The sequence below is a fragment of the Rhea americana genome, unplaced genomic scaffold (assembly GCF_003343005.1).
Source record: "Rhea americana isolate MKP2758 unplaced genomic scaffold, rheAme1 scaffold_51, whole genome shotgun sequence".
In the NCBI taxonomy this organism is placed as follows: domain Eukaryota; kingdom Metazoa; phylum Chordata; class Aves; order Rheiformes; family Rheidae; genus Rhea; species Rhea americana.
Window position 1 is genome coordinate 1736579 of NW_028186657.1, and position 24784 is coordinate 1761362.

The window sequence follows — 24784 nt, forward strand, 5'->3', positions numbered from 1 at the left end:
TCCTGCTTATAATGCAGGACCCTCTTTTTCAATTGAAGATTGATTATCTTACTGTGTATCATAACCTTCATATCTTTAAAATGCAAGAGATGAATCCACACTAGTCACAGGAATGTTATCAGTACAGTATAAGGAAGCAGAAATTAGTATTAAACCAGTTAGCTAGGATGCTGTTAGTAATCCGCACTGTGGGAGCATGAGACTTCCTAAACGCTAGTTTGCTGTGAAACAATATCTGCTCTGCGTACGCAGCTGTGACAGCACAAATATACCTTTAGATGTGCCATACCGTTACCTATGGTCTGATCTATTCTTAATGTGCTTTTAAGTTTGCAGAGTTATCAGTATAACAAATAACATTGTTTACTAACTTGCTGTGGTAAAAGCTCTAGAGTAGATTAGTTATTGTATTATTATATGACTTTACACATAACTGTTACTGATTTCACTTTTTTTTGAACCAGTGTTACAACAGTTCAACTGTTCTGGTATAAATGTACCTAACAGGGATTTTTGTAAAATGGAAGAGGCAAAAAGTGTTCGATTTAGCAAAGCCACTGCTAGTTTTCTTTGCATTTGTTCCTCTGCAGAAATTTTTGACACGTGACTATATGACACTGGAAGTATAGGAAGAAGATAGGGGGAAGACAGTGGTATCTAATGGAAGCAGAAAGAGATTTGGTAAAGTAGCATTTTTTCCTCATGTGACAGATAGCGTTCTACATCCTGTTAAGGAGCAAGGAGAACACACTAGGTATCCTTCATCAGATGCTAACGTGAATACTGCTGAGCTTTGATCCTGCATTAAAGGGAACGTCTAATATTTAGTCCTAACAAGTACATTTAATTATAGYTAATACAGTGAGATTCAGACAAAAGTAACAGTTTTTGTGACCCATTCTAGAAGTGTTTCAAATAAGCTGAGTCAYGGAAACACTCATCGTTGCCATTTTAAATACAACATGTATCAGAAAAAACATTACTGCATTTGTAGAGTATTGTGCCAGATTTCCATCTGGTATCTCTAACTGCAGCCTTCTGAACAAATTACGTACTTCTTGTATTCAGTGTTTCTTATTATAAGCCATTGAACCTTACAGTGGTTTTAATGTACCAATTGTAAATTGTTATTACTAGTACATGAATGGATATAGTTCATGTCAGCAGGAGCTGCCGTATAACAAATAACTTGCTTGCCATGCCGCTCTTTGGCTGCAGCGGCGTTCTGCTAATGCTAAGCCTTCGTGTTCACTACTGCATCAGCTCAGCTGAAAGACTGTTCTGATTTTAGGGGCTAAAAATGTTTGTTTTCCACAATGAAGACTGAAAAACTGGAGTTGTCATGTCTGAATTCTCTAGTTGTGAATTATTGAGTCACTGAACTAAGGATCTGTGCTAGTAAAGCTTGTGACACCAGCCCCAATTTGCTGACTGGCAGTGTATAATCACGGGTGTTTCTTTTGCAAGTTGTTTTTAATTTTGTCAGCTCAAGAGGGTTAACCAGATCAAACAAATACCATCTGCAAAACCTAGGGAACTGAAACCTGGCAGTGAACATGAGCTTGATTCATCTCTCCTTTCCTCTTGTGCCGCTACTCCCTCGCTCGCCCGCTCCCGCCCCCGGAGCCCGCAGGAGCCCGCGGGAGCCGCGGCGCCCGGCGGCGGCAGCAGGGGGCGCTGCCCGGCGGCGGCGCGGCGCGGCGCGGGGGCTGCGCCCCTTCCGCGCGTGTGCGCCCTGTCCGCGCGTGTGCGCCCCGCTCCGAGGGGAGGAAGCCGCTGCGCTCGTCATTCCCACTTGGGATCCGGAGAGCTGGGCGGCGGGGCGGGAGCGTGCTTTTGTTGGCGTTGCTTGGCTCTTGCGTGCCTCTGGAGCAGCTGAGCCCCAGCAGATGAGGTCGGGGTTAATTTGGTAGGTTAGGAGGGTGCTGCAAGCTGCCTTTCCCCTGTTAATTTTGTCTTGATGTGACCTGGCTCCAGTCCAGTTTCTTGGAAGGTGGGTTCCTATGCAAAGTCTGTTCCAGGAGCACCTACTGTGTAAAGCAAAACCTCTTGTGAACTGTCAGATGCTTTTGTTCTCTAAATTTTGGGCATAAATCGATTGGCTACTCTGGGCAAAGAGAGGCTTAGTATGAGAAGTCACTTAAGTCAAGAATTGCTGTCTTGCTCTCACTTTAGGTAGAACTTGATTTTATCTTTCAGAAATGCTTTGATGATGGTAAGTGATGCAAGTATTTTTTTTGACATGGGTTCATAACCTCTTTTCAAGCTTTAAGATCAGCAAAGAACAGTTGAAATAAGTTCCCTTCCATCAGAGCTCTAGGTAACCTAAGTGGAAATCAATCACTTCCTTTCCTTTTTTAATGCTTGAGCAACTTGATTTTAGGAGGTCACAAAAGGTACAATAGGGTATAGTTAGATGTTTAGAAGAATGATGTATTGTACGTATATCCCAAATATTGAGCAAACTACAAAGTATTTTAACATCTCTTAACATTGGTGTAGTATCTGTAAAAGATGATGATGCCTCATTTCCATTCTGTTTGCTTAGGTCCTSCATATGTCTCCAAAAACTCATACATACTGTATGGAGATCTGTGCCAGATTTGTAGAAGCTGATGTAGATATATGAGGCTTGAGAAATTCTGTTTTGCAGCTTCATTTGCAACTGAAAGGTTGCATATCTAGGTTGTAAATAGATAGAATCTTTTTGTATGTGAGCTTCCCCATTTTATTTCCTTTTATGGCAGTCTGTTAATCAATTGCTACAACCCTAGAGGTCAAGAAAAGGGTTCTACCTAGTTTCTAAACTTTCTTCAGGAAGTAGGCCAGATGCATTCTCTCTGTATGTGACAGACTTGCCTGGTCCTGCTGAAGTCCAGTCTGACACCTCTGTGTTGGGCTCTAGCAGGAGGAGCAGTCTGCTGTCATGCCAGATAAGGTGGCTGAGCAGTCCTGTTCTGCTGATCTTTTTACAGCAGAAAACTCCACGCAGGGTTTTTAGCTTTACCATGCCAGTGAGTGGCAGCTTTGGAATGAACTATGAAATCRATTTACAACCCACTTAACAAACAATGATATCTGCATCTGGATATCGGAGCAAGCTGTTTGCTAGAGTTCAAAGGCAGCTTTGTAAACGTTAAATCTGATAGGTAAGGAAAATGATAAACTGTGATATTGAATAGATTTTGTCACCTACTTCCTCTGTGAATTTTGCTCGTGTGTGGGAAAGCTTCAAGTGGGAAGGATTGCCTCGCTTGCCAGCCCTGGGTCTTCCTGCATGGGATATACCTCTGTTAATTTTGTATGTCTATAGTGCAGGTGCATGTGGCTGAATATATGGGCAATCACAGAGACCTCCTCTTAGACAAAGTGAGGAGAAATAAGCACTTCTGGGGTATGATTCAGCTGATCAAATACAGATATTGGCTAGATCTCCATTAACTGGAAAGCAAATCTAAGATGGCTTGTGCCAYTGCAGGCAAGTCACTGGACTGTTTTGTGCCTTGCCTCAGAGGATCGGGTGAGCATGGCTGTGAGTTGCTCAAGTACCTGAAAAATGTGATGTAAGTAAAGAGTGTATAATGTAAATAAGTAAAGCAGAGAGCATGCTTGCGATGTTGGTCCTGTGGGAGAAGAGCACAGAACGCTGCCTCTCAGAGATAGGCAGCATGCTTATTTTTACTTTGGTATGTCATATTTCACCAATTTTTGGACAAAGGCAAACAGTATTTGGGTTAAGAAAAGACAAGACTCTTGAAAGCATGTTTTTATTTGAGGAGAAAAATATAAATTGATGAAGATAGAATTTCTATCTGTAGATAGATCTACATTTCTAACTGTGGCTCCTCAGGAAGATTCAGTTTGTTAGAGGCACCTGTGAACTCATTCCCTTGCCCATGATTTTTGTTCTGAGTTGCCAGTACAAACAATTAAAGCTTAATCCCTTGTCATGAGGATGGTAAGACATTTGTGTATGAACCCATGTGTGCTGCATGTGGTAACGTGACAGCCAAAACTCAAACTATGGCCCCGAAAACCAGAAAGTTTCCTTGAGCTCATTAATGTTTCTATCTAGTTGARCTAAGCTTTCTCTATTATAAAATAATATTACAGAACAAAACCACTAACTTTGTGGGGAAGAAATTCTGCTTCCCACAGTATGATGTCTACAAAGGTGTTATCTAAGCAGGAAACACTCCATTTAGTGTGACAGCATGAGCCACGCATAAAAGCTAAGACATTGTTTGTGACAAGGGGTAAGGAAATGTTTCAGTGTTGGGAGCTACCCCACCTGAACTATAGATGCTTACCTTGGTTTAGCCAGTCCAGCTATATCACAGTCTTCTAGAGAAGGGTGGGGCAAGAAGCTGAAATCTGCAACCTGTTAGCAAAACTACAAAAAAAAAAGCATTTAACTCGTGGAGGTAACATCCCAAAACCTTGCTTATTCCCAGAAGAAACCTTCAGTTGTGAGTTCTCAGTACAATGATTCATTGCTCTGAAGTGTTTCATAAAAAAAAATTAATACTAATAATAATTAAAAAAAAAACCTCAACCAGCCCCCACTTTTCAGGGACAGGCCATTCTGAAGAAGAGCTACTTGAAAAATAGGATTACTTCTGGCAAGGAAGGTGCTTGCAGATTACACTTCTAAGAACAGCTATTTGTAAGAAATTACTCAGGACTGCAACAGAATGGGCTGTGAAAACATCTGTTTCTGCAAACAGATGGATCACAACCAGAGACAGAGAAGATGTCAGTTTGCTCCTTCAGCACGTATCTCCCATGGTGCCCTGAAGTTAAGCCTTTACCAGTAGAGGTGCAAAGAATGGAAGTTGTTTGTTGGAGCTCTGGTACAGAAGTGAGAGGTGGCAGGGTTTATCTGCCACGTATAATCATGCTCTCTGGACAAGCTACCAAATCTGTGGCTGAATTAGAGGTCTGCAGATAAGAGTGAGAGGTGATAAGGCCAGTCGCACTTTGGCAGCTTCTGTTCATTTGCAGAGAGAGCAAGCAGGGCAGGGGTCATCTTTTAGGGCATATTAGGCAAGGACTGCACTTTCATCATAAAAATCAGCAGCAATGTTTTCACTCTCTTTTCAAAATGTAAGATCATGTAAGATCCCTTCTCCAGGAGTAAAAAGAGATCAAAATAGCATGTTTCACGTTAAAGTTGGACTGTGATTTCACTATATTCCTCTCTGTAGCTCAGTATTTGGGTAAGCAAAGGAGCAAACTTGGAGGTCATTGGTTTAAACATGCCTATTCTAGCAAAGGGGAAAAAGAAGTGGCAGTTTGAAATGAGAAATAAACTGTGGTCCCCAGTAAGACTGTCCACAAGGAGCAAGTGTTGGCATCATAGCACTTCATTGTAGGTTCTCAGGGAAGCCGTGGTTTCTTCAGAGTAAGGTGCTTCTGCGTGCACAGAGAAGCTGAAAAGGCAATAAAAGAATTTCCTTCCTGAGTTGTTTTCTGCCCTTTTTCATTGACTCAGTTGACTGGGAAATAAATGAATAGTGCCTAATGTGAATATAGTTATTTCCTGTGCTCAAGGAACTGAGAGCTGCTGTCCTCTGCCATGCACTCTCTAGTGTAATGTGCCAGTGTAATTGCTTTTAGAGGCTCTCAGCACTGTATACTGAAGGACTAACGAGGTAGATAACTCCTCTTTTGGCTGTTTTAGACTACTGCAAGAAGAGCGCAGGTGTTCACAGCTTGAAATCTTCTGAGAAGGTAGTGATCTAGGACCCCTTGCCAGGGCTATAAAAGTGGTAACGAGTGAATCAGCTCTTTCAAAGAGAATAATGATTGAGTCTAGTAGCGTCCCATCAGGTCATGGAAATTGGCACTGAGTAAACACGTCTGCTTGTATTAATCTCTGTGGTCCTTCCTATCTGTCTGTTTTGATCTATGTAGTCCTTAAAGTAACCCTTGAATTAGTAGCAGTTTTTCAGTTACTGCTAGTACCATATTAGTTGCAGTAATGCTTTAGATTCTCTTTATGTGTGGTTTTTTTTTCTTTACAAAGAGAGGGATGCCCTTGAAAGGGTTGCATTTGACATGAAAATGGTTGTTGATACGGTATATATCAAGAGCCCTGTTTGGCAGGTGGGATTCAACTGTAAGGAACGAAAACAGATTCATTACTGAGATTGCTGTCAAGGATTTAGTTCTCATACTCTGGATCACTGTCTAGCATAAGCACAGCCCTCGGCAGCTTAAGGTCACCATTGGGAGTCTTCTTGGGAGCCTTCTTAAATCTTGACTTGAAAGAAGTCTTCAAGGAATTGGAAGCCAAGCAAGGAAATAAATTTCCTTACTCAGGAAGGAAATTTTCCTCTTGTCCCAGAGGCCTGAAAAGCCTTCTTCACAGCATTTCTAAGAGCATATAGACCCTGGCACTACTGCTGCTGGGTGGAGACCTTTGACTGGCATTGCATTCCTGCTCTGATGTGGTCYAAGGAAGGTTAATATAGAGTTTGTTTTTCTTTTTTTGGTTGTTTTCAAGAACTTTGTTTTTTGGTCCTTCTCAAGAACTTTAAAAGGTCAATAAAAATTGTTTAAAAATGACAAAAATCTGTAAATTGTCAAAGCAAATAATGCACACTTAAAATATATTAGTAAGATCTTCTACCTGATCTTCAAAATGTTTTACGTTATGAGCATTTATTTAATAGGAAGCCTAATAGCATAGGCATATGGTTCAGCAAAGGAAGCTTTCATGAGAAGTAGCAGAACTCAGATCCTTTAAAGCTTTAATTGGGTAAATTCTAGTTAAATTATGTCTGTTTTGTAATTAGATTCTTAAGGTAAGGTAAGTGGTATTAACATAGTGAATGTAAGTGATTATTTTGGATTCAGAGAGATTTAAAAATATATACAAAATGAAATAATTAAAAGCTTTTTTATATTTGTATGTGACTCATATGTTCAGTAGAAAAAAAACAACAGATTTAGTGCCTCTTGGCATGATAATACTCAGAGATGGCTCAGGAAATCTAATGCAGAGGAAAAGATTGGATCCTAAACTACCGAAGGATTTATAGTTGACAGTTACAGAATGAAAATGCTCTCCTTGGCTCTAGGATTTATAAAACCAGGTGAGGAATACTCTTCAGAATGACTCAGAGTCTTCTGTATGTGGGCTACCTGCTCCAAGAAACCATAATTTTTTTGTCATTGTTATGTATTTTTCATCTATATTAGGAATAAAATGAACACAATTTGGAACCAATTAGTTAGATTCTGTTGCACAATATTAAGTCAAACTGACACCAATAAATATTTTAAATACCCTTTGTTTCTTCCACATCTTTGCTAAGCAGAGCCATTTTTGAGTGTATTTCATTGTAATAACCACAATCTTTCAGTCAGATGTTCTTTAGATCAAATACTAGTTTTTTGTAATACCTGAACTGAGAAGTATTTTGAAAGGAACAAGAGCATTTAAGTACAGCTAATACATTGGGACGCTTGATTCCATTTAGGGGACTGTAGGAGAAGGCAGTCCAAAACAAAAGCCAATTTGAAGTGTGCTGAGGTCAAGGCAAGGTGAGTATCAATTAGCCCTCTCAGCTCCGGCTTGTRTTCAAATTTTGAGTGGTTACCTCACATGCTTCTAACATACATTCTCCCTGAAGTGTCCTTTTTTCCAACAGAGACTCATGAAGGACTGGAGTTTGCAGAAGGAGAAGGAGACTCTGAAGCCAGGGACTCCCACTGCTTAGAGTCAAGGTAAAGGTGCTTAAAGTCAAAGCCTAGTAACGGCTTTCATTACTCACATGAGTTGTCTTCAATTGCAGTTGCTTTGTAAACTGGACCAGCATCAGAGTGATCCTTGATACCTGAAGAAGTCAGCTTGGCATGTTAGGCTGAGATGTGGGCTCCTATGGTTGCAAGTGAATTGTYTTCATTATTACTGTTTAGAATTATAATAGGAATAAATGAAGCTTATTAGCATGACTATCTCTGTAGGCAAACAGTGGTTGTATGCATGCTGTTTTCTGCATGTGTTTGATAAGCTAAGAATTTCTGCTTCTGACTAGAAAACAGTACATGGAGAGCAGGGCAGTAAGAAACAGGTTTTCAGTTTGTTGAATTTGTTTTTTCCACACCAATCCTCTGCATGTGTGCACCACGTACACTGTTTCCCTTTCAAGTATACACAAGAGTGTATTGTGATTTGAGGACATTGTCTTCAAACAAGCTGCGTGTGGAAAATGTAGGCTGAAGCTAGCTTGCACTATGTGGGCAAGAAGTGAGTAAGGCTTCCCACACATCTCTACCAACACCCTTCAGCTCCATCACAGTCAGTCTTTCTGCTTYCTTTGTGAGCCCATTTTCAGCTGTGCTAATACACGACAACTGGAGTGTAGACACAAAGGCAATGTACTGCAGTGTAACAGGAATGGAAGCTATTGCCTTCATTTTTAAGCCACTTTGGTAAATGTTTTTGTTTATTTTGTGCTTAGACAGGCATCAGATTCTGCAGTAGAAGGAGGTCACATTCTAGACCTCTGAACTAAATGAAAAAGATTTTGAGAATTTATTGAAAGTGTTTTTCTAATTGTTCTGCCAAGATACTATTTCTCCTTTATTTCTAATTCATTGCCCTCTCCAAGACTGAAAACTGAAAATATATTCAGTGTTGAAAGAACTGTGAAGGATAAATGTAGAAGGGACRTTTTCCCATAAGGATTCATCTCTCTGCATGGTGTTTACGAGCATGACCTGCTTGTACACTTGGGCTGCAGCCATATCTTCCTGCATCTCACTAAGGAACACAGCTGCTGACTGCCTCAAGCACTGACATTTACAGAGTATGTATCATCCAGTTATTGCTTCACATCCCTCTAGACAGTCTTGATAATCAGCTAATTAAAGTGTATGGCCTCTTCTGCACTCTTCCTTGGAGCTTCTGTTTTGTGAACACAGCTTCCTGTTGCTGACGTATTATGCCTCTGAATTTCACTTACAAGATGACTCTGACTTAGTTTCTCTCCAAGTAAACAGGATATCAGAGATGTGGAAGTCTCCTCAGAAGAAAAGATGGCTTTTTGCATGATACTATGCACCCTTACACTGTCTAAGGCCCACTTAAAGGAAATTGGCCCACAGGTTTAGCGTTAGACTAGGTTTTCAATCTGCTTCTGGAAGTAGTTAATCTCTTCCTCTGTTTCCAGCTTTCATCACAAGTAACTTCAGCGAGTCTATGGATCTGCATGTCTAGGCATAGACTCTGCTAACAAATATCATGCAAGATCTCAGAATATTTCCTCTGGAGCCTAGAAAAATATGGAAATACACAAATACAACTGTGTTGACCAATCAGCCTTCTGAAGATGGTTTGGCAAAGACCTAGCCAGCCAATTTCTTGTTAGGTAGCTGTTCTGCTAGCACTTTATCTCTGACCAGGAAAAAGTGTAATCAGTTGTAATCCAAGAAAACAGCTACAGTAAATATAAAGCTTAAMGCTTCTGAGATTTACTGCATGCAAAGAAAGTATAATGTTACTAGAATATAAATGTGGCAGTGCAATAATTTGCTGATGAGTGCTGGTATATTTATGTAAGGAAATAGAACAGTTACTAGTTAGAGTGGTTCTGTGACAGATGGGGAAAGAGWGGAAAAGCAGGGAAGAAAGGAACCTCTTTTTTCAGTCAAATCCACTGGTATACTCAGAGAAGCAGACAGAGCAACACAAAATTTTATCTGACTCCTCATTCACAAATAATGCCTGTCTTGAGAGACSAGCTAATACCAATGAAATGTCAGTATAAGATAAAGTGAGAGGTGAGGTGGACACAGCCCAGGCAAGGAGAAAGAGGGCTCAGTAACAGTCTAAGAAATACGAGGCAAAAGAAGGAGGTGCTGGAACACTTGGTGTAGGAGGCAGGATTGTTCTGGCAGGTGAAGAACCATTAGGGCATTTTATGGTAACCCAAGATTCATTCAGTATTTTCAAAGCACTGTGACCAGATTCTCCCTTGCTGTAATAGCTATTTGGGTGTATTGCAAAGCAGACATAATGTTCTACCTGCAAAAATGGTAGAATTTTATGTTTTGAGTGAAAACCACACAAGAAACGAGCATGAGCTGGAGTTTAATTTACATAGAAGAATTTTTATTTTTAGAAACAGCCAATACATCACACCTTATTCAGCACAGGCAGAGACTCCAAAACCACTAGCCAGAATGGTCAATGCGAAGATGAACTTAGAGGCTACTGAAGCGGCTACCATTAGAGAAGGAAGGAAACTGAGTGCTGGTTCTTTCCATGAGACAGCTTCTTTTCTATAGAAATATCAATTTATTGATAGATGGACAATATCATTTGCTGGGTTCACAGAAGCATTGCTGCAATTATTGACTTACAAAGCAGTAGCTGCTAGATTGTTTGTGACAGATCAATGGGGGCTGACCAGTCATTAGCCAGAGACAACACAGAACATCAACATTTGCAAATACGGTTTTGGAACTGGATCCTTTTTTGTATGAGAGCAACAGACCATTTTGGCTGGTGAGCTAAGGATCCCCTGGACAGAGCCTTCCAGACATCTCTCATGAATAAAATTCAATGTTGAGAAGTTCATTTTAAATTAAGAAGAGATACATTACTAAAGCACATTAAAATATAGGACCCCCCCAACACTTCAACAATAAAAACCAAAGGAATATCATTACTATTGTGTCCCCATGCTGCTGGTTGTGCATTACTCACAGAAATCTTCACCAACATTTTGATGCCTTTTAATGGGGACAGAGAAAAGCCTTTTAAGGATTTTCTTTAAGAAGTTTGATGCTTGTGATGAAACCAAGACAACCTGTTTTGCAGTCTTGCATACCCAAATCCAGAAAAAATCCATATGAGCAATTCTACAGAGGTGTAAATCATACAACTGATGAAGCCTTGGATGCATTTTTTCCAAAGCTCGCAACAACGTCCTATTTTTTTTCACCCACTGAAGTCTGTTTTAGTAGTAACCGTAGAGTTGAACTAATACTGAGTTTTTCTGGAAACACAACTCTGTAAGACCATATTGATGAACCAAGAATTGCCTCAAACTCTTTATCTCACCCTCTCTTTTAGAAAACCTTGTATTCTTTCCACCTATGTTCTCAAACATCAGTTTTTTGTCTCTTTCTGACTGCTAGGGATTTTGTACATTAGTAAGTGCCTGACTCCCTCTAATTAGAGCTGTTTCTGTCCAGTGTTCTTCTGAATCCTGAAGGAAAAGGTTAAGAAGCCTTATCGATGACTCTATCCTGGGTCGAAGGAATATTTTMAAGAAGTCAGACACTGCTGCAGGGAAATTCTTATCATGCACAAAACTTTCATACTGAGCAACATTTTTGTTTGTTCAAAACAGGATTTGTTTGTTTGTTTGTTTACAGTAAATACCTGTCACATAGCAACAGAAACATTACTAAATAATATATATATATATATGTTAAGCTCCTGGGTCTAGAAGCTTTCAAAGAAAAAAATGCACATTCCTGATTAAAAAAAAAAATAAATAATGTCACTTTTCTTTATATTAAAAATATCTGTACATGATTACACAATGTAACAAAGTACAATTTTGTTTTTTAGGCTCAGGGTGGCATCTCTGGATTAGATCTTCATCTGTAAAGGGTAGAGATTTATAGTTTTGATCCTGCATATTTCCCACTGTGTGAAAATAGTTCTCCCGCTGTTGCTAAGTCTACAGCCTTGTTTACCACTAGCATGCAAAGATGGAAGATGCTCACAAGAAACATAGCAACATCTACATGCAGGAAGCAGCTAGAGACTGAGATTTTTACAAACAGGTGCATACAGTGATATTTGAAAGTTTTGAAACTTCTTGCCTCAGAGTTGGAAGAGAACAGAAACAAATATAAAAATAAAGATGGAAAACATAAATAGGAGTCTGTCTTCCYGATGTAGCTAGAAAAGCTTTTTAGATGATATATTTTTCAAGATGGCACTTAGTGAACTATTACAGACTGACCCTGCCTCTTGACCAACCTTTCTTCTCAATAAGAATGCCCAAAGCTTGCTCAGATGAGGATTGTACTGGCAGGTTGCCTGGGGTTTGAGGGCTGCATCCAGTCCACTGGCCTGCAAATGGCAGAGGATGGCCACTGTCTTCTAGCAATTAGGCTGGAGCTGAAGCAGTACTTGCTGGGCCTTCTTAGTCTCTGTTAGCTGTGAAATGCCTCCGTATGCCACACTTCAGCTCTTCAGGCCAATGAACTTCCACCAATGAACTTGACCAGAAAAGAAAAGAAAAGCATTTACAAAGCAAGCTCTGCAGGATAGGGTGAGTCAGTGGCTTAAGCTAACAGTAGTACTGCTAATCAAAAGGGCAAATATTTCATCTTTATTATTTAAACGTAGTGCTATTTCTCTCCTGACAACATCCAGCCACAGGTGAGTAGGACCTTGAGCAGATAAAACAGGCATTTACTTTCATTTAATGTTAGGGCTTCAAGCCAGGACTTGAATTGTAAAGGTCATGATACCCGTGTCACAGGACAAAGAGGTGGCTTGTACAAAGACAGCAGTTAGAAAGAAGTAACAGGAGTCCCTGTGGTGGCTTGTATTTGTGTTGTTTCTTTACATTGACAGAAATCAGCTCCATCATGAAGAACCCAGAGCAAAACTTTGATGCAGTAATATACTCCAGATGTCCTTGCAGATACAGAAATGTCTCCTCAGCCATTCTGCTCATCATACACCTTCCTGTGCTCCCATCAATCTACACATGCATGAGGTTAGGCATTCATATGAAGTCAGAGCAGGAGGCACCATGAAAATGCAAATGAACGAGTTTTAATTAAAGTTTTAGAGTTTCAAAGTCCTGCTGTCCAGAAATCCTTTAGGGATCCTGAAAAGAATCTGTTCCTTAAGCTGGGCCATTCCTCTTCTAGGATCTTCACTAGAAACAGGACTCTTGGGATTCTGGGTCATTGTGGATGGGAAGCTTCTCAAGTTCCTGATGATGCCCATTATGTAAAACAGTGTACCTGGCAGTGGAAAAACATAAATAAAGATTAGTTAGTGCCAGTTAAAAGGTCAGGCTTATCTCAAGTGAGTTCTTGAAAACCCAGATTTACGTCTTAAGAAGGTTCCAAATATCCAGATTCTACATTAATCAAAATGTAGTTTGGTCCATGACAGGAAAACAAATACTCAATTTGATTGATTCAAGACAATCTCTGAAAAACAAGAACCTGCTGGTTTTCATTTATCTAAGGTGCAGCTGGTAACCAGACAGGAAACCAGCTCAATGAATTAAGAAACACTGGTCATCTATGGGTGGACTAAGCTGAACAATTCAATTAATGTCTTCAATGCAAGCATTTAGAGAATCATTTGAGACCAGCTTGCAAAATGAATGCTAATTATCATGAGACCAGGATGAACATTTCAGGAAATTTTCGCTTACTAAAAAGTAGTCACTGTCTATGTTAGAGCTGGGTTTAGTGCCAATACCTGTATTTCTTCTCAGATCAGTGTTCTCCAGGTTTAATATCCTGTGGCGGTATCATGGCATGTATATACCTTTCTGATTTTTTCCTGGCATTGGGTCATAAATGGAAAAGCAGAATTCAGTTATAATGAATTCCACATTAGCTCTTATCCTGTGCCTCGTCTACCAGCTCATTTCCTGCTGCCCGTTTCAGTATGGCTTTCTGAAGAGAACTGTTGATTTAGCTTGCTGATGACACCCAGCTTTGTTGTGTGCTACAAAGTGGTGTGCAACGCTTAGTAGGAATAAACAGGTCTAAGATGATAGGCAAAATTCCAGCTAACTGGAGTCAGACTATTTTGCCTATCTTTCCACCAGGTCCAGAAATAGCAAGCTGCAGAAGTAACTGGAACAACATACTTCTCCTTAGTCCAAATACATCTCAGAGAAATCATGTAAGAAAATAAGGTCTGTGTGCTCTCCTGAATCTTACATGGACTTAGCTATATTATTTCCCTACATACCAAACATCCAACACATACTTGAAATATCTGCATCCCAATAAAGATTTTTTAAAAAGCCCAAGAAAATAAAAGACTGTATGAGTTCTTCTGCTGTTAGCAGAGAGGAGAGCAGTAGCTTGAACCTTAGGATATGTTTGTATAATCATTAGAAAAAAGATCAGGAAATTCTCATATATATATATATATATATATATATTTTCAAAGATTGATACTTTGACATTATTTTACTTGGAGTTTTAACTGGTTCTCTCCTTGCTGAGTACACTTGACACTTAGGATCCTAAAATAAAGTGCTTATACAATGCAACTGAAGTATCTGAAGCAGATGATCTGAATAACCTACAAATGATCTATCTACTAGTTCCAGTAGACCACGGACTGAAAAGAAAAGCTAGCATATAAATTGCATTGCCCATCTGCGTTTATCCGAGTGAATATTCCTGGGGAAATTTACTTTCCAACATACTAAACACTGTTTTTCAACATTGTCAGGCTTGGTCATCTTAATACAGATTATGTGCAGATACATCCATTGAAACATCTTACTTCAACACTCCATCACTTTAAATAATGATCATAAAACTTTGTAAAAATGCACAATAGTTCTGCCAGCAAGATACAGACTTGATATAAGAAACAATAAAAGACATTTTGCAACCAACACTGAACAGACACTACAAGCAGATGACTATGAAGCATACAAATCATATGGTAATATTAATTTTATATACCAAGTGAGACATGGCATGTTTTGTGAGGTGATCCACCAAGGAAACCTATAGCAAGACAGTATCCCTGCTACAGATGGCAATACAGAGGATGAAATCCTGAAGGCTCCTTGCTCGGAGAACAACGCAGACATGCGTCAGAGCAACTCACAGCTTGCTCAGAAGCAGAACAAACAGTGAAAGCTGATTTCATAGAGGACATCCAGTCAGACCTTTCTTCTTCTTTTGTAGTAATCAGAGAACAGTTGTGCAAGATAGCAATTTAGCAGGTGGTGCATTTGTTACAAAGATGCGYGTAAGCTAAAGAGAAGTCCAGAAGATGTCCCAGAATCTCTCATGGCAGAAAGCATTTGTCTGAAGCCTCTAGCAGTTAGCACAACACTTCGAGCTGTTTACCTGTGGGGAAAGAGGACTGATGGGAGAGGAGGAAAGAGCATACGTATCTGGGTGTGAAACCTACACTGAGGGTGTGATGACCATGCATGGGCACATGATTTCCAAGAATCTTACTAAGATCTCCAGGAAACTGTTAAAGGAGTCCTCCACCGGTAGGATTTTGTGTTGCAGTGATTTGTTTTCGTGTTCTGTAGTTCCTCCCTTCAAACAAAGGTTCAAAGCTAGCTGTCAGTAACATGGAACCAGTTCAGTGTCAGATAAAGAACAGGATTATAAAAGTCTTGCTTTTTTCATATCACTGTCTTAACTGATCTGCTCTTTTCAAATACAGTTAATTTTTCAGGCATCAATATCTACAGGAAGCAAGCTCCAAAGTGAGTTTTACCTCATGAACACTAGTGCACACCTGGTGGGCTTCAGCTCACTCCCAGCTGAGAAGCCAAGCACTGCAGGATTTGTTTTACCAATTGCAAGCAGAAAACCATACTTGGACTCTGAATGTGTGGCTAAGTGTTTCAAGAGATATTTGTCAAGTAGGTTTGAGTAATGGGTACATCTGAGGAAGTCATCATAATGTGAGCTGAAAAAAAAAGGCTTAAATGCATTAAATAAATTATCTACAGCAAATTAGTTGCTCAGCTCTCATACCTACAATGAGTTTCTTCAATGGGAACATTTTAGGCTACCCAGCTCGATTACAAATAGCATCCTGCCCTCTGCATTTGACTCCTCCCAGGCCTGGGAGAGGAATGCTGCTCTCACTTCATGTTACAGCTTTACTCTGAACATGACACCATCCCAGCAATAAAGCCCCATAAAGAAAAGGCACTGCTACCTAGGAAGGGACCCTGCTGCAGGCTATTCACGTACTTGCCAAATGGTACTTTAATTGTGATGATGACCAGCTTGGAGATAATTGCTGCTGTATCTCATGCTGTTTCTGATAGTCCAATGGACTCTGCAATTAACAGGTTGGATTAGCTCTCAGCACAGCAGAGGGGAGTTGTGTGGTTTTACCCTCAGGCCCATGACCAGAACAAGAAGCTCCAGCATTATGCTGGGAATTCAGCAAGAGCTGGGGAGAAAACACCAATGGGATGGGAAAACACCAATGGCAGTTTGTAATTGTCTCACTTTAGCTCCCTGCTGATCTATCCCCTGTACTGACTTGTACAAATCATTACGGAAGAAAAGCCAAAAAATTGCTGATCTTTGACTTCCCTAGCTGTAATGCAAAACAGTTCTCATTTCCATCAAGTCTGAGGTCCTGCTCAGCCCTCTCCTTCTGATGAGCAAAGCCCTGGAGCTAAGCTCTGTTGCCATTTGGAGGGTCCCCCAATCATGCCTGTGCCTGCCAAATCATGAGAAGCAAAGACTGGATTCGCTGCCTGGGAGAAACCCACTTGGAAAACTGGTACAGCCACATGATGAGCTGGCAGTATGTTAACCAGGAGAATGAAGACAAGAAGGCAAAACAAAGTGCAATTTTGGGTCAGGGCTCCTTGTTTTGAACACAAAGGCTAACTGCATCCTTTTCCTCATGCTGGGTAGAGCCCAGGAGTAGGGGAAACAATAACCTGATGACAAGTTTGTGCCGCCCCTCTGTCAGAGCTCAGAGCCACCTGCTCCGTTTCCGCCTGTGTGTACTGCAGCTCGGCTTCCCAGGGCTTCCTGACGCCAGCAGAGCTGCCTGGGAAGCAGAGCTGCCGTTCTGCAGCCATTTTATCCCAGTGGAAACACAGTAAAGCAGCCACAAACTACTTCCCTGTTTTTTAATCATAGCCTTCCTCTGAGCGCTTGTATCCATCCTTGTTCTCTAAGCTCTCTGCAAACTCAAGTTTATAATCCTACAGATAGTTAATCCCAGTGGCTACTGCAAAGGGCAGAGGGCCCCTCTCATGTACAAAAAATCTGCAAGGGTTTGATTCACATTAGTAGATATTACTCATTGAAAACAAACAAAGCAATGAACAGAGCAAAGGCAGCCCTGCCTAGCTAGAGCTGATTCACTAATGGACTAAAAGAAAGACCAGTGCAGCAGCCATCTTCCACGCTTTCCAAGCCTTTGATTAAGCATTGGGCTTAGTGCTGCCTCTCAGCAGTTTCTGTCCTTTTAATCTTGATGAGGAAAAATAATTTTACCTAGAGGTTCATAATAATAGCAGATGAAAAATAAAAAAAAATAAATGCTGACCACCGTCCAAGCACGGCAAAGCTTTCAGCAGGGCTGAAGGTAGATTAATGGAGAAATCTAGAGGCATCGTAAACCCATGGTAGATAGTGCAACTGTCTTTGCTCTTTGTTTAGCAATCCTTTCCCAACCCACCTGCTTACATTAACTCCTTCTGCTCTGAATTGGCAGAGGTGGTTCCTGTTGTCCTGACAGTCACTGGAGACTGAGCTTTTTTTGCAGCTGTCCCTGGACTAGAAAGGATTTGTTTTTGTGTGGTTGGCTTGGGGATTATTAATTCTGTTCCCTGGAGCCCTTGCCACCTGAACTCTGCTTTGAACTCTGCTGGAGACCCTGGAAAGCAAAGGAAACCTTATCACCACGTAGAGAAGAGGTTGTACATGCAGACACCCGCACAGTTTAATGTTACTGCAGAAGGAAGTGGATGGGTACATACATGTTATATACTTCTACGATCGTATCTGTCCTGCCACGATAACTCAGGACTTCAGTGGGGACACAAGTTTCCCACTCATCACCCGTCTACTTGCTGGATCTCKCTTGTGCTGTAGTCCAGGATGAGCCAAACGACTCCTTGAGCGRCAACACCCAAACGCAGGGAGGCGGCTGGCTCGGCTCGAGCCCTTCCCTTGCCGGCTCAGGCCGTGTCGCCTGGCAAGCTCGGTGCTGCCCCAGGTAGCCGGGCCAGGGCCTGGGAGCACCTCCGCCACTGCGTTTTTAAGTTCTCCTTCGTAATGCAAGAATGGGAGATAAAACCTCGCTTCAGGTTCGTGAAATAAGCATTGCTCCTAGCAGCTCGCAGTAGGGCGCTGGAAGCCGTAGCGCGCGCGCGCTGTCCGGGCTGCTGCTGTCGGGGTTACAGACGCGTCAGCCTGCGAGAGCCTCCTACCAACCCCAGTCGCACCGACGCAGCTCAGCAAAATGACCCCTACCTGAAACAAAACCGTGGGCCTTAGACCGCCCTTTGCTGGGATTCAGGTTCTGTTGCCAGCACTTCATTACTGCCTCCCTACGGGACTGATGGAGAAAACTCAGGCACAGCAGAGCCAGGGGAAGCGGCTCASTGTTAACTGAATTGCTCAGTAATTTGAGATAAGTTCCTAACTTTTTGGCAAGAAAAGGAATAAATGTGCCAATTCTGGGGACTGAAAGGTTTCCTGAATTTGTGCCAGCTTCTCTGAGTCTGCCTTTTAAAATATATATACATATACATATATATATATATAAAAGCAATAATTCTGTAAATATGTCAAGAAGTAAAATATTATTTTAAAGATATTTCAGTTTGTCTTTGTTGGGAAATATCCTTTATTAATATTATTTTGTCAATTGCCTACATTTAAATTAAATATTTCAAATTAAATCTAGTATTAAATTTCAACAAAACCAAAATACATCCTGTAGCACTGATGAAGCAAAATGTTTCATTGCACTCAGAAGGATTAATTTTTAATTGGACTGATTTGAGCTTGCATGAGATTTTCATCCTGTTTTTGCATCGCTGGTAAACCAAAAATTATCCCAACACTAAAGAAGTCATGGAAAAAAAGTTTTGAAGAGCTACAGACTCACAGGATCAATAAAGACTCAGCTGTGCGCAAACGCTGAACATCTCTCCCAAATCAAAACAGAAATCTTGTTGAGCTGAGCACTGGCTAGCTCCACTAAAAGACAATGTGTGCCCTGAAAAAATATATAGACCAATTTAGTTTACAACTAGGAAGTTTAACAGAAGATTGCAGTGGACGTTTAAGGGAGAACAGAACATTAGAGAAACATGCCAATATAAAGGCTTACTTGCTAGGTCAAAAATAATGAGTTTCAAGCTAAAATCAGAGTGATGCAGAAAATGCTTTTCCCATTGTTCAAAAGTTTTCACAGTTGCAAATATTTTCCCCTTTTTTTAGTCTGGAGCAGATCTGCAACTTCTCATGACGGAAAAAAAGCAGATTCAAATTCATGTTCASACCTTTTTCTGCCTTTTGTCAAGGTGACTAGCCAGTGTGTTACTGGCAATTCCATATGAGTGAGCACTCAATTACCTGTCTCTCGGTTTTCCTCCTTTTTCTAGTTGTTAATTGCCTGCACTTTAAATGAAATATTAAATGAAATGAAACAAACTATTTCACAATAAATGTATTTCCTCATTTGTAACTAAGAACCCAGAAACCCCTCAGTAACAGTCTTTGCATGGGCAGTTTGCACCTTTGAAGGCTGCAATGGTGGTTGCAAGACAGGATGCAGGGCAAAAGACCAGATAGAAATGCTCTCAATACAAGAAGGAATTATGGCACTGGGAGACAGGTCCTTTCTCTAGCCTCTCACATGGCTGCAGCTATCCACCATGCCAGCTGAGTGGCCCCAAACTGATTCCTACTAAGTGCCACTTCAGCTGAGGAACTGTTTCTCCAAAGCTTTGTTCTCAAGAAAGAAGCATTGAAACTAAATCTCTACTGTCATCTGTGTTCAGAACAGATCCTGATATCCARATGTGAAAAAAGTGTGGCAAGAGATCTCAGAAATAAAATGCATCATTAATAATGTTGAAGCGCAAAGATTCGTCTGCATATCTATCACGCACCTTGCAAGATGATGAAACTGGTAAAGTGAAGCTGGTAGAATTAGCTTTCTAAGAATGAAGGCAAAGGGGTGGATGACCACTCCCAATTTTATCATGAAACCTCTTGTTATTCCCAGAGGCACCCAGGAGACAGTCAGTGTGACTGGAGGGAGATAACATGTTGCCATGTAGATGTGAAAGGCAGCAAGATGTCATAAACGGGATATTTAGGTCTTGCCTGAGCAGAGGATCCCATCTTTAATAATGGAAACTACCATTACTGAACTCAGCTACCTCGTGCAGATATGCCACGGAAAGATTCTGAGTATAAATCTTAGCCATTTGGAACCACGTTTTAGTGGAATTTAGCTCCCAAATGAATAAAAAACCGAAATCTCTCTTAAAGTTTGAAATCGTGCTCATCCAAACTTTCTTTTTCCCTGCATTTTTTCTCAAGGGACTGGCACAGCTGCGGATCCTTCCCGTCTGGAATAGGTACAGCATCCTTTTCGTGACTTCACACCCAACGGTGTCCGTTTCAAAGCTCCATTTCTTTTAGATGGACTTATATAGAGAGAAAGAATAAATAACCCTCTTCTACACCAAATTGGGATTACAGCTAACAATCACTTGGCAGACCAGAGTAGGTTATTTTAATGAACACGCCATTCTGAAATAAGCCTTCCACCATCTGTTCAGCCTCGTAATTATAAATGTGAGCAACATAATTCATAAATGCACTATAAGAGAGAGGGGGAGAGAGAAAACAGCTTAAGATGACTGTGTTTGTTAGTTACTCTAGACAGTGAAGCATCTGCTTACTTTATTCTGTTTCAGGAACAGGAAGAAAATAGCCTTTTAATTCTGTATTTTCTGGCAGTCACTAATCCACAGTAAATGATTGTAGATGGTAGAGACATAGTAAATGCAGCATGATTTCTGGCTAGTATCATGATATAACCATGTCTATGATGGAGGAACCCAAGAGAGATCACGCAGACCATTCTGAATCACAGCTGGGCCATGAATAAACTTTGAGAATGTGTTTCAGAACGGCAGGAAAGCACCTGCAGCGTAGGAGAGCCTTCTAGGACTGCAGGAGCTAAAGGTAAATATAGCAGTGCTATTTTCTCCCTGAAAAGATGCTTTTGACTTTTTGGAAAACTGAGAAATATTAGGAAACAATCAGAAAGTTGAGAAAAGCATCAGAAACCAAGAATCCCTGGAATTTGTTATTTTAGTCTGTGACATTTTTCATTTTGAAAGAGCCCCAAAAAATGTGTTTTTTAAAATCTGAAAATCACAAAACATCAAAATATGCTGTTTCATTTCCATATTCTGTTGAAAAATGAACACATATGTAATCAAAATTAAATGTATTTGATTTTAATATAGCCACATGTTTAATTTTTAAAAGGTCAATGATGAGTTGTCCTTCTTTCATAACTAAAAGTTTGTAGACTCCATGAATTAAAAGCTTCTGGTAACTATTCTTCATGTTGAATGACTCATGCTTGCAGCCACTAAATTGAACTTCCATATTTGGCCATCAGTAAAAAAAAATCATTATTGCAAGTTAGGAACACCCATCCCACCAACAGAACACAATCCCTGGGGCAAAAAGTGAGCAGTAAATTACAAACTCATTCTGTCTTTTTGTTGATATGTGTCAACACTGCAGAACAACTTAAATTGATTTCATATTCCATGCGGCAAAACTGGCAATATATCTAACACTTCTAGGATGAATAGCTCCTGTTGTTTCTTTGCAGGTTTTTCATTTTTTCTTGTTTCTGAGATGAGCAAGACACTTGCAAGGTTTCCTGACAGTAAGATATAAGTTAACATTACATCATCCTCATGCTGTGTCTGATTAACCTCCTTCGACCCGGAGCAGACCAGCAGGTTGCCAAAGGTAAGCGCACTACAGGTAGGTCTCATCACTCAGCCGTGGCTACCCCGTGATCTGCTTTTTCTACTTAGTGGCAAATTCAGAGAGAATTTCTTTTCTAAATAGATGGGACACCAATGAATTTAAAAAGAGTGTGTAAACTGGGAAAAATACAACAAGAACTGCTCCAAGCGAATTCCCTCAAATTTCAGGTATATTCCTCCAATTCCTCTGAGACACGCTCTGTGTTTCCCTCTCGTGTGCTCTCAAGGGAATGGTTACAGGCTCCAGCGGGCTGGAGGGAGCAGAATTTAAGCCAGATGAGCCAAGGCATGGTGGTGGGGAAGCCATCGCTACAGCTGCTTCTGCTCTGTTTGGGAGCTGAGTTTGGGCAGCAGACGAGTGTCTCCATCCTCCCCTCCTACGACCATTTCTCTTCATTGTAAGCTGACCAGCTAGAGAGCCCCTAAAGAYGACTATCTGATTAAAGAAGTTGGGGTAGATGATTCACTAAACCACCTACTGGAGCTCTGGCAGAGAAGCAGCCCACCAAACAGGTCAGTACCTGTCTGCCCACCCCGTGGCCAGGGCCACCAAATGCAGCAGTGAGGTGCAGAAAATGAGATTTGCACTCAGCAGCAAGTCTCAAAGCAGGGAACTTCCTTTGCCTTCACCTGACCAGTGTCTTTTATTCTGATCTTGGGGAAGGATCGCCTGTTATTTCTGCATAAAACCCACCTGGACAGTGGATCTGGTCAATGTCAGTCTTTCCCCAAACAGAAGACATTTCAAAATTCCTAAAATGCTCTAGCCAAATTTAAAGGCATAGCTGGCCTGTCATAGACTTATTATTTGAATAGATTTTTAAAAATAAACAGGAGTAATTATCCATGGACCATTCCTCCTGTACAGATGATGCAGTCCTTTGGGAAATATGGGTAAAATGCACACAAATATCAAGTGCAATTTTCCCATTGCAGCTGAATGTGAACATCCAGATCTCAGGAAAACATTTGGATTGCTRAATTATTTAGATGGATCTGACAGCAATGTTGATTTTAAAGTTCTTTCTAGTCAAATGTAAATACAAATTTGTCTCTATCTCTTGACAAGTGTTTATTTTTTTTCCATTCTTGAGCAGTTATGCTGAATATCTTAATTGTCTTTAAATCAAATAATGCTGTTCAGACCTTTGAGCTGGAAGAAAGCACTTATCATTCTTTACTAAATTTCAGYTAGAGGTTTTTAAAACAGCTGTCTCCAGCCCACATAATCCAGCCTCTAGTACATCTTGTAAGACTTTTACATGCATCTTCAGTCATAAAATTAGCAGATGGTTTGCTCATAACCAAAGCATTTGAGTGAGAGAAACATACTACAGGAAAAAAAACAAAACAAAACTTTCTTTATATTTGCCAAGTCATGAAAAACAAAGAAAGCAACTATCAATACATTTGTTTCTCTCCTTCCTTTTCTCTTTGTTCCATCATTTTTGGAGGATGTTTGCATTAGTTGAAGCCCTCTTGTTCTCTCACTCTTACAGACCAACTTTGGCTTTTACTTGCTTTAATTAATTGCAGTCTGAGGACATGTTCTTAGGCTGTCTCAATTAGACATGGGTCAGTGGCATCCCTGGTACAGTTCTAGGGAACTCATTGGAGCTACATGAGGGATGTCCTCATCCCAAAAGTAGAAGTGTACAAATAATGCACATTGGACATGTGACTGTAATGACAGACAGGAAGAAATTCTGATTTGAATTAACATAAAATTGATACGTTTTATACTTTTCTTCCAGCAAAACAAGAGCAAACTACCCTTCAGTTCATTTATTTTTGTGTTTACACTAGGAGGATATTTTATTAGGAGGATGTTTAACTCCATTTAAGTGGAGGCAAATAATAAACTGAAATATGATTTTGCAATATAATGTCAAAACATTCAAACATCTTGTTTCTCTTCTTTTTCTTTCACTAAAAGCATTTGACTTAATCAGTTTGTTTCCCTGGAACTGCAACTGTTCGTTATGTCCTCCTTTTTTTATTCTTTTTATTGCCAGGGTCTGTTAATGGATGTGGTCTAAGAAAAATTAAGGAAACTCATTAAAGTTAATTTAACTTAGTTTGATTTAATCTAATTTTTAAAATTAATTTAACTTAACTAAGCATATCACACTACTGCTTTATTAAAAAGACTATCATTCCATGAATGAAGGAAATCGTGATCTCTCTGGTAGGTTGCTACACRCAGCCCTCTGCTTGACACAAGAAATAGATGGGAGACAGACTGATTAACAAAGATAACTAATAAGGAGTCTGGCCTGAGTCAGCCAAGGCATTTCACATAGGCCAGAAGAGAAGCAATGATTCAAAATCAAAAGAAAAATAGGGCTGAAAGAACACATTTTTTGTATGCCATTATATCTGGATACAAGTTAAAACCTTTTGCATGATGTTATAAACATTCAATTTGCAGTTGACTAATGAACTCTTAAGATGATAATTACAGTCTTTATAGACATCAAAAGTTAGAAGTAGGAACATGACTACAACTGTTTCAGTGCTAACCAGATAGACAAATACTGAACAGGTGCTAATAATAATAAAGACTCACTAAGTTCTTCAGTGACATTTTACAGAACATGACCAGGGATTTAAGATACTTCTGGCTTTTCCAGAAATTCCTGTTTGATCATGGGCAAACCATGCAATTCCTCTAAGCTTTATACTTCTGTATAAAGCAGGGACAATACTACCTCCTTTGTATGCCTTATCCTTAGATTTTAGTTTCTTGGGAACAAATAATGTCCTTACAGATACAAATAGTCTGTACAGTTAAATCAAAACTTGCTTCAAGTTTTTGGTGCTTGAGGAGCAATAATTAATCACTTGCATAAAAATGGTTCGCTTCAATTTAAAAATGTCACCAATACTTTCCAAGACAGCACAATTTTCTGCTGTAGAAGAGGTATTCTGTTTATCGAACAACTTCTTTCCTCCACTAAATCTCCACACCCTCACAGCCTGGGAATATCCTG

General features: G+C 40.2%; 1 protein-coding gene across 1 annotated transcript in view; it reads right to left on the reverse strand.

The window, feature by feature from the left end:
* Positions 1-12872: 12872 nt before the first annotated feature.
* HTR4 (5-hydroxytryptamine receptor 4) overlaps positions 12873-24784 on the reverse strand; it is a 93260-nt gene continuing 81348 nt past the window's right edge. Inside the window, exon 6 of the mRNA XM_085317839.1 lies at positions 12873-13011. Coding sequence (XP_085173965.1) covers positions 12924-13011 — 88 coding nt within the window. The 3' untranslated portion in view covers positions 12873-12923. The remainder of the gene's footprint in view (positions 13012-24784) is intronic.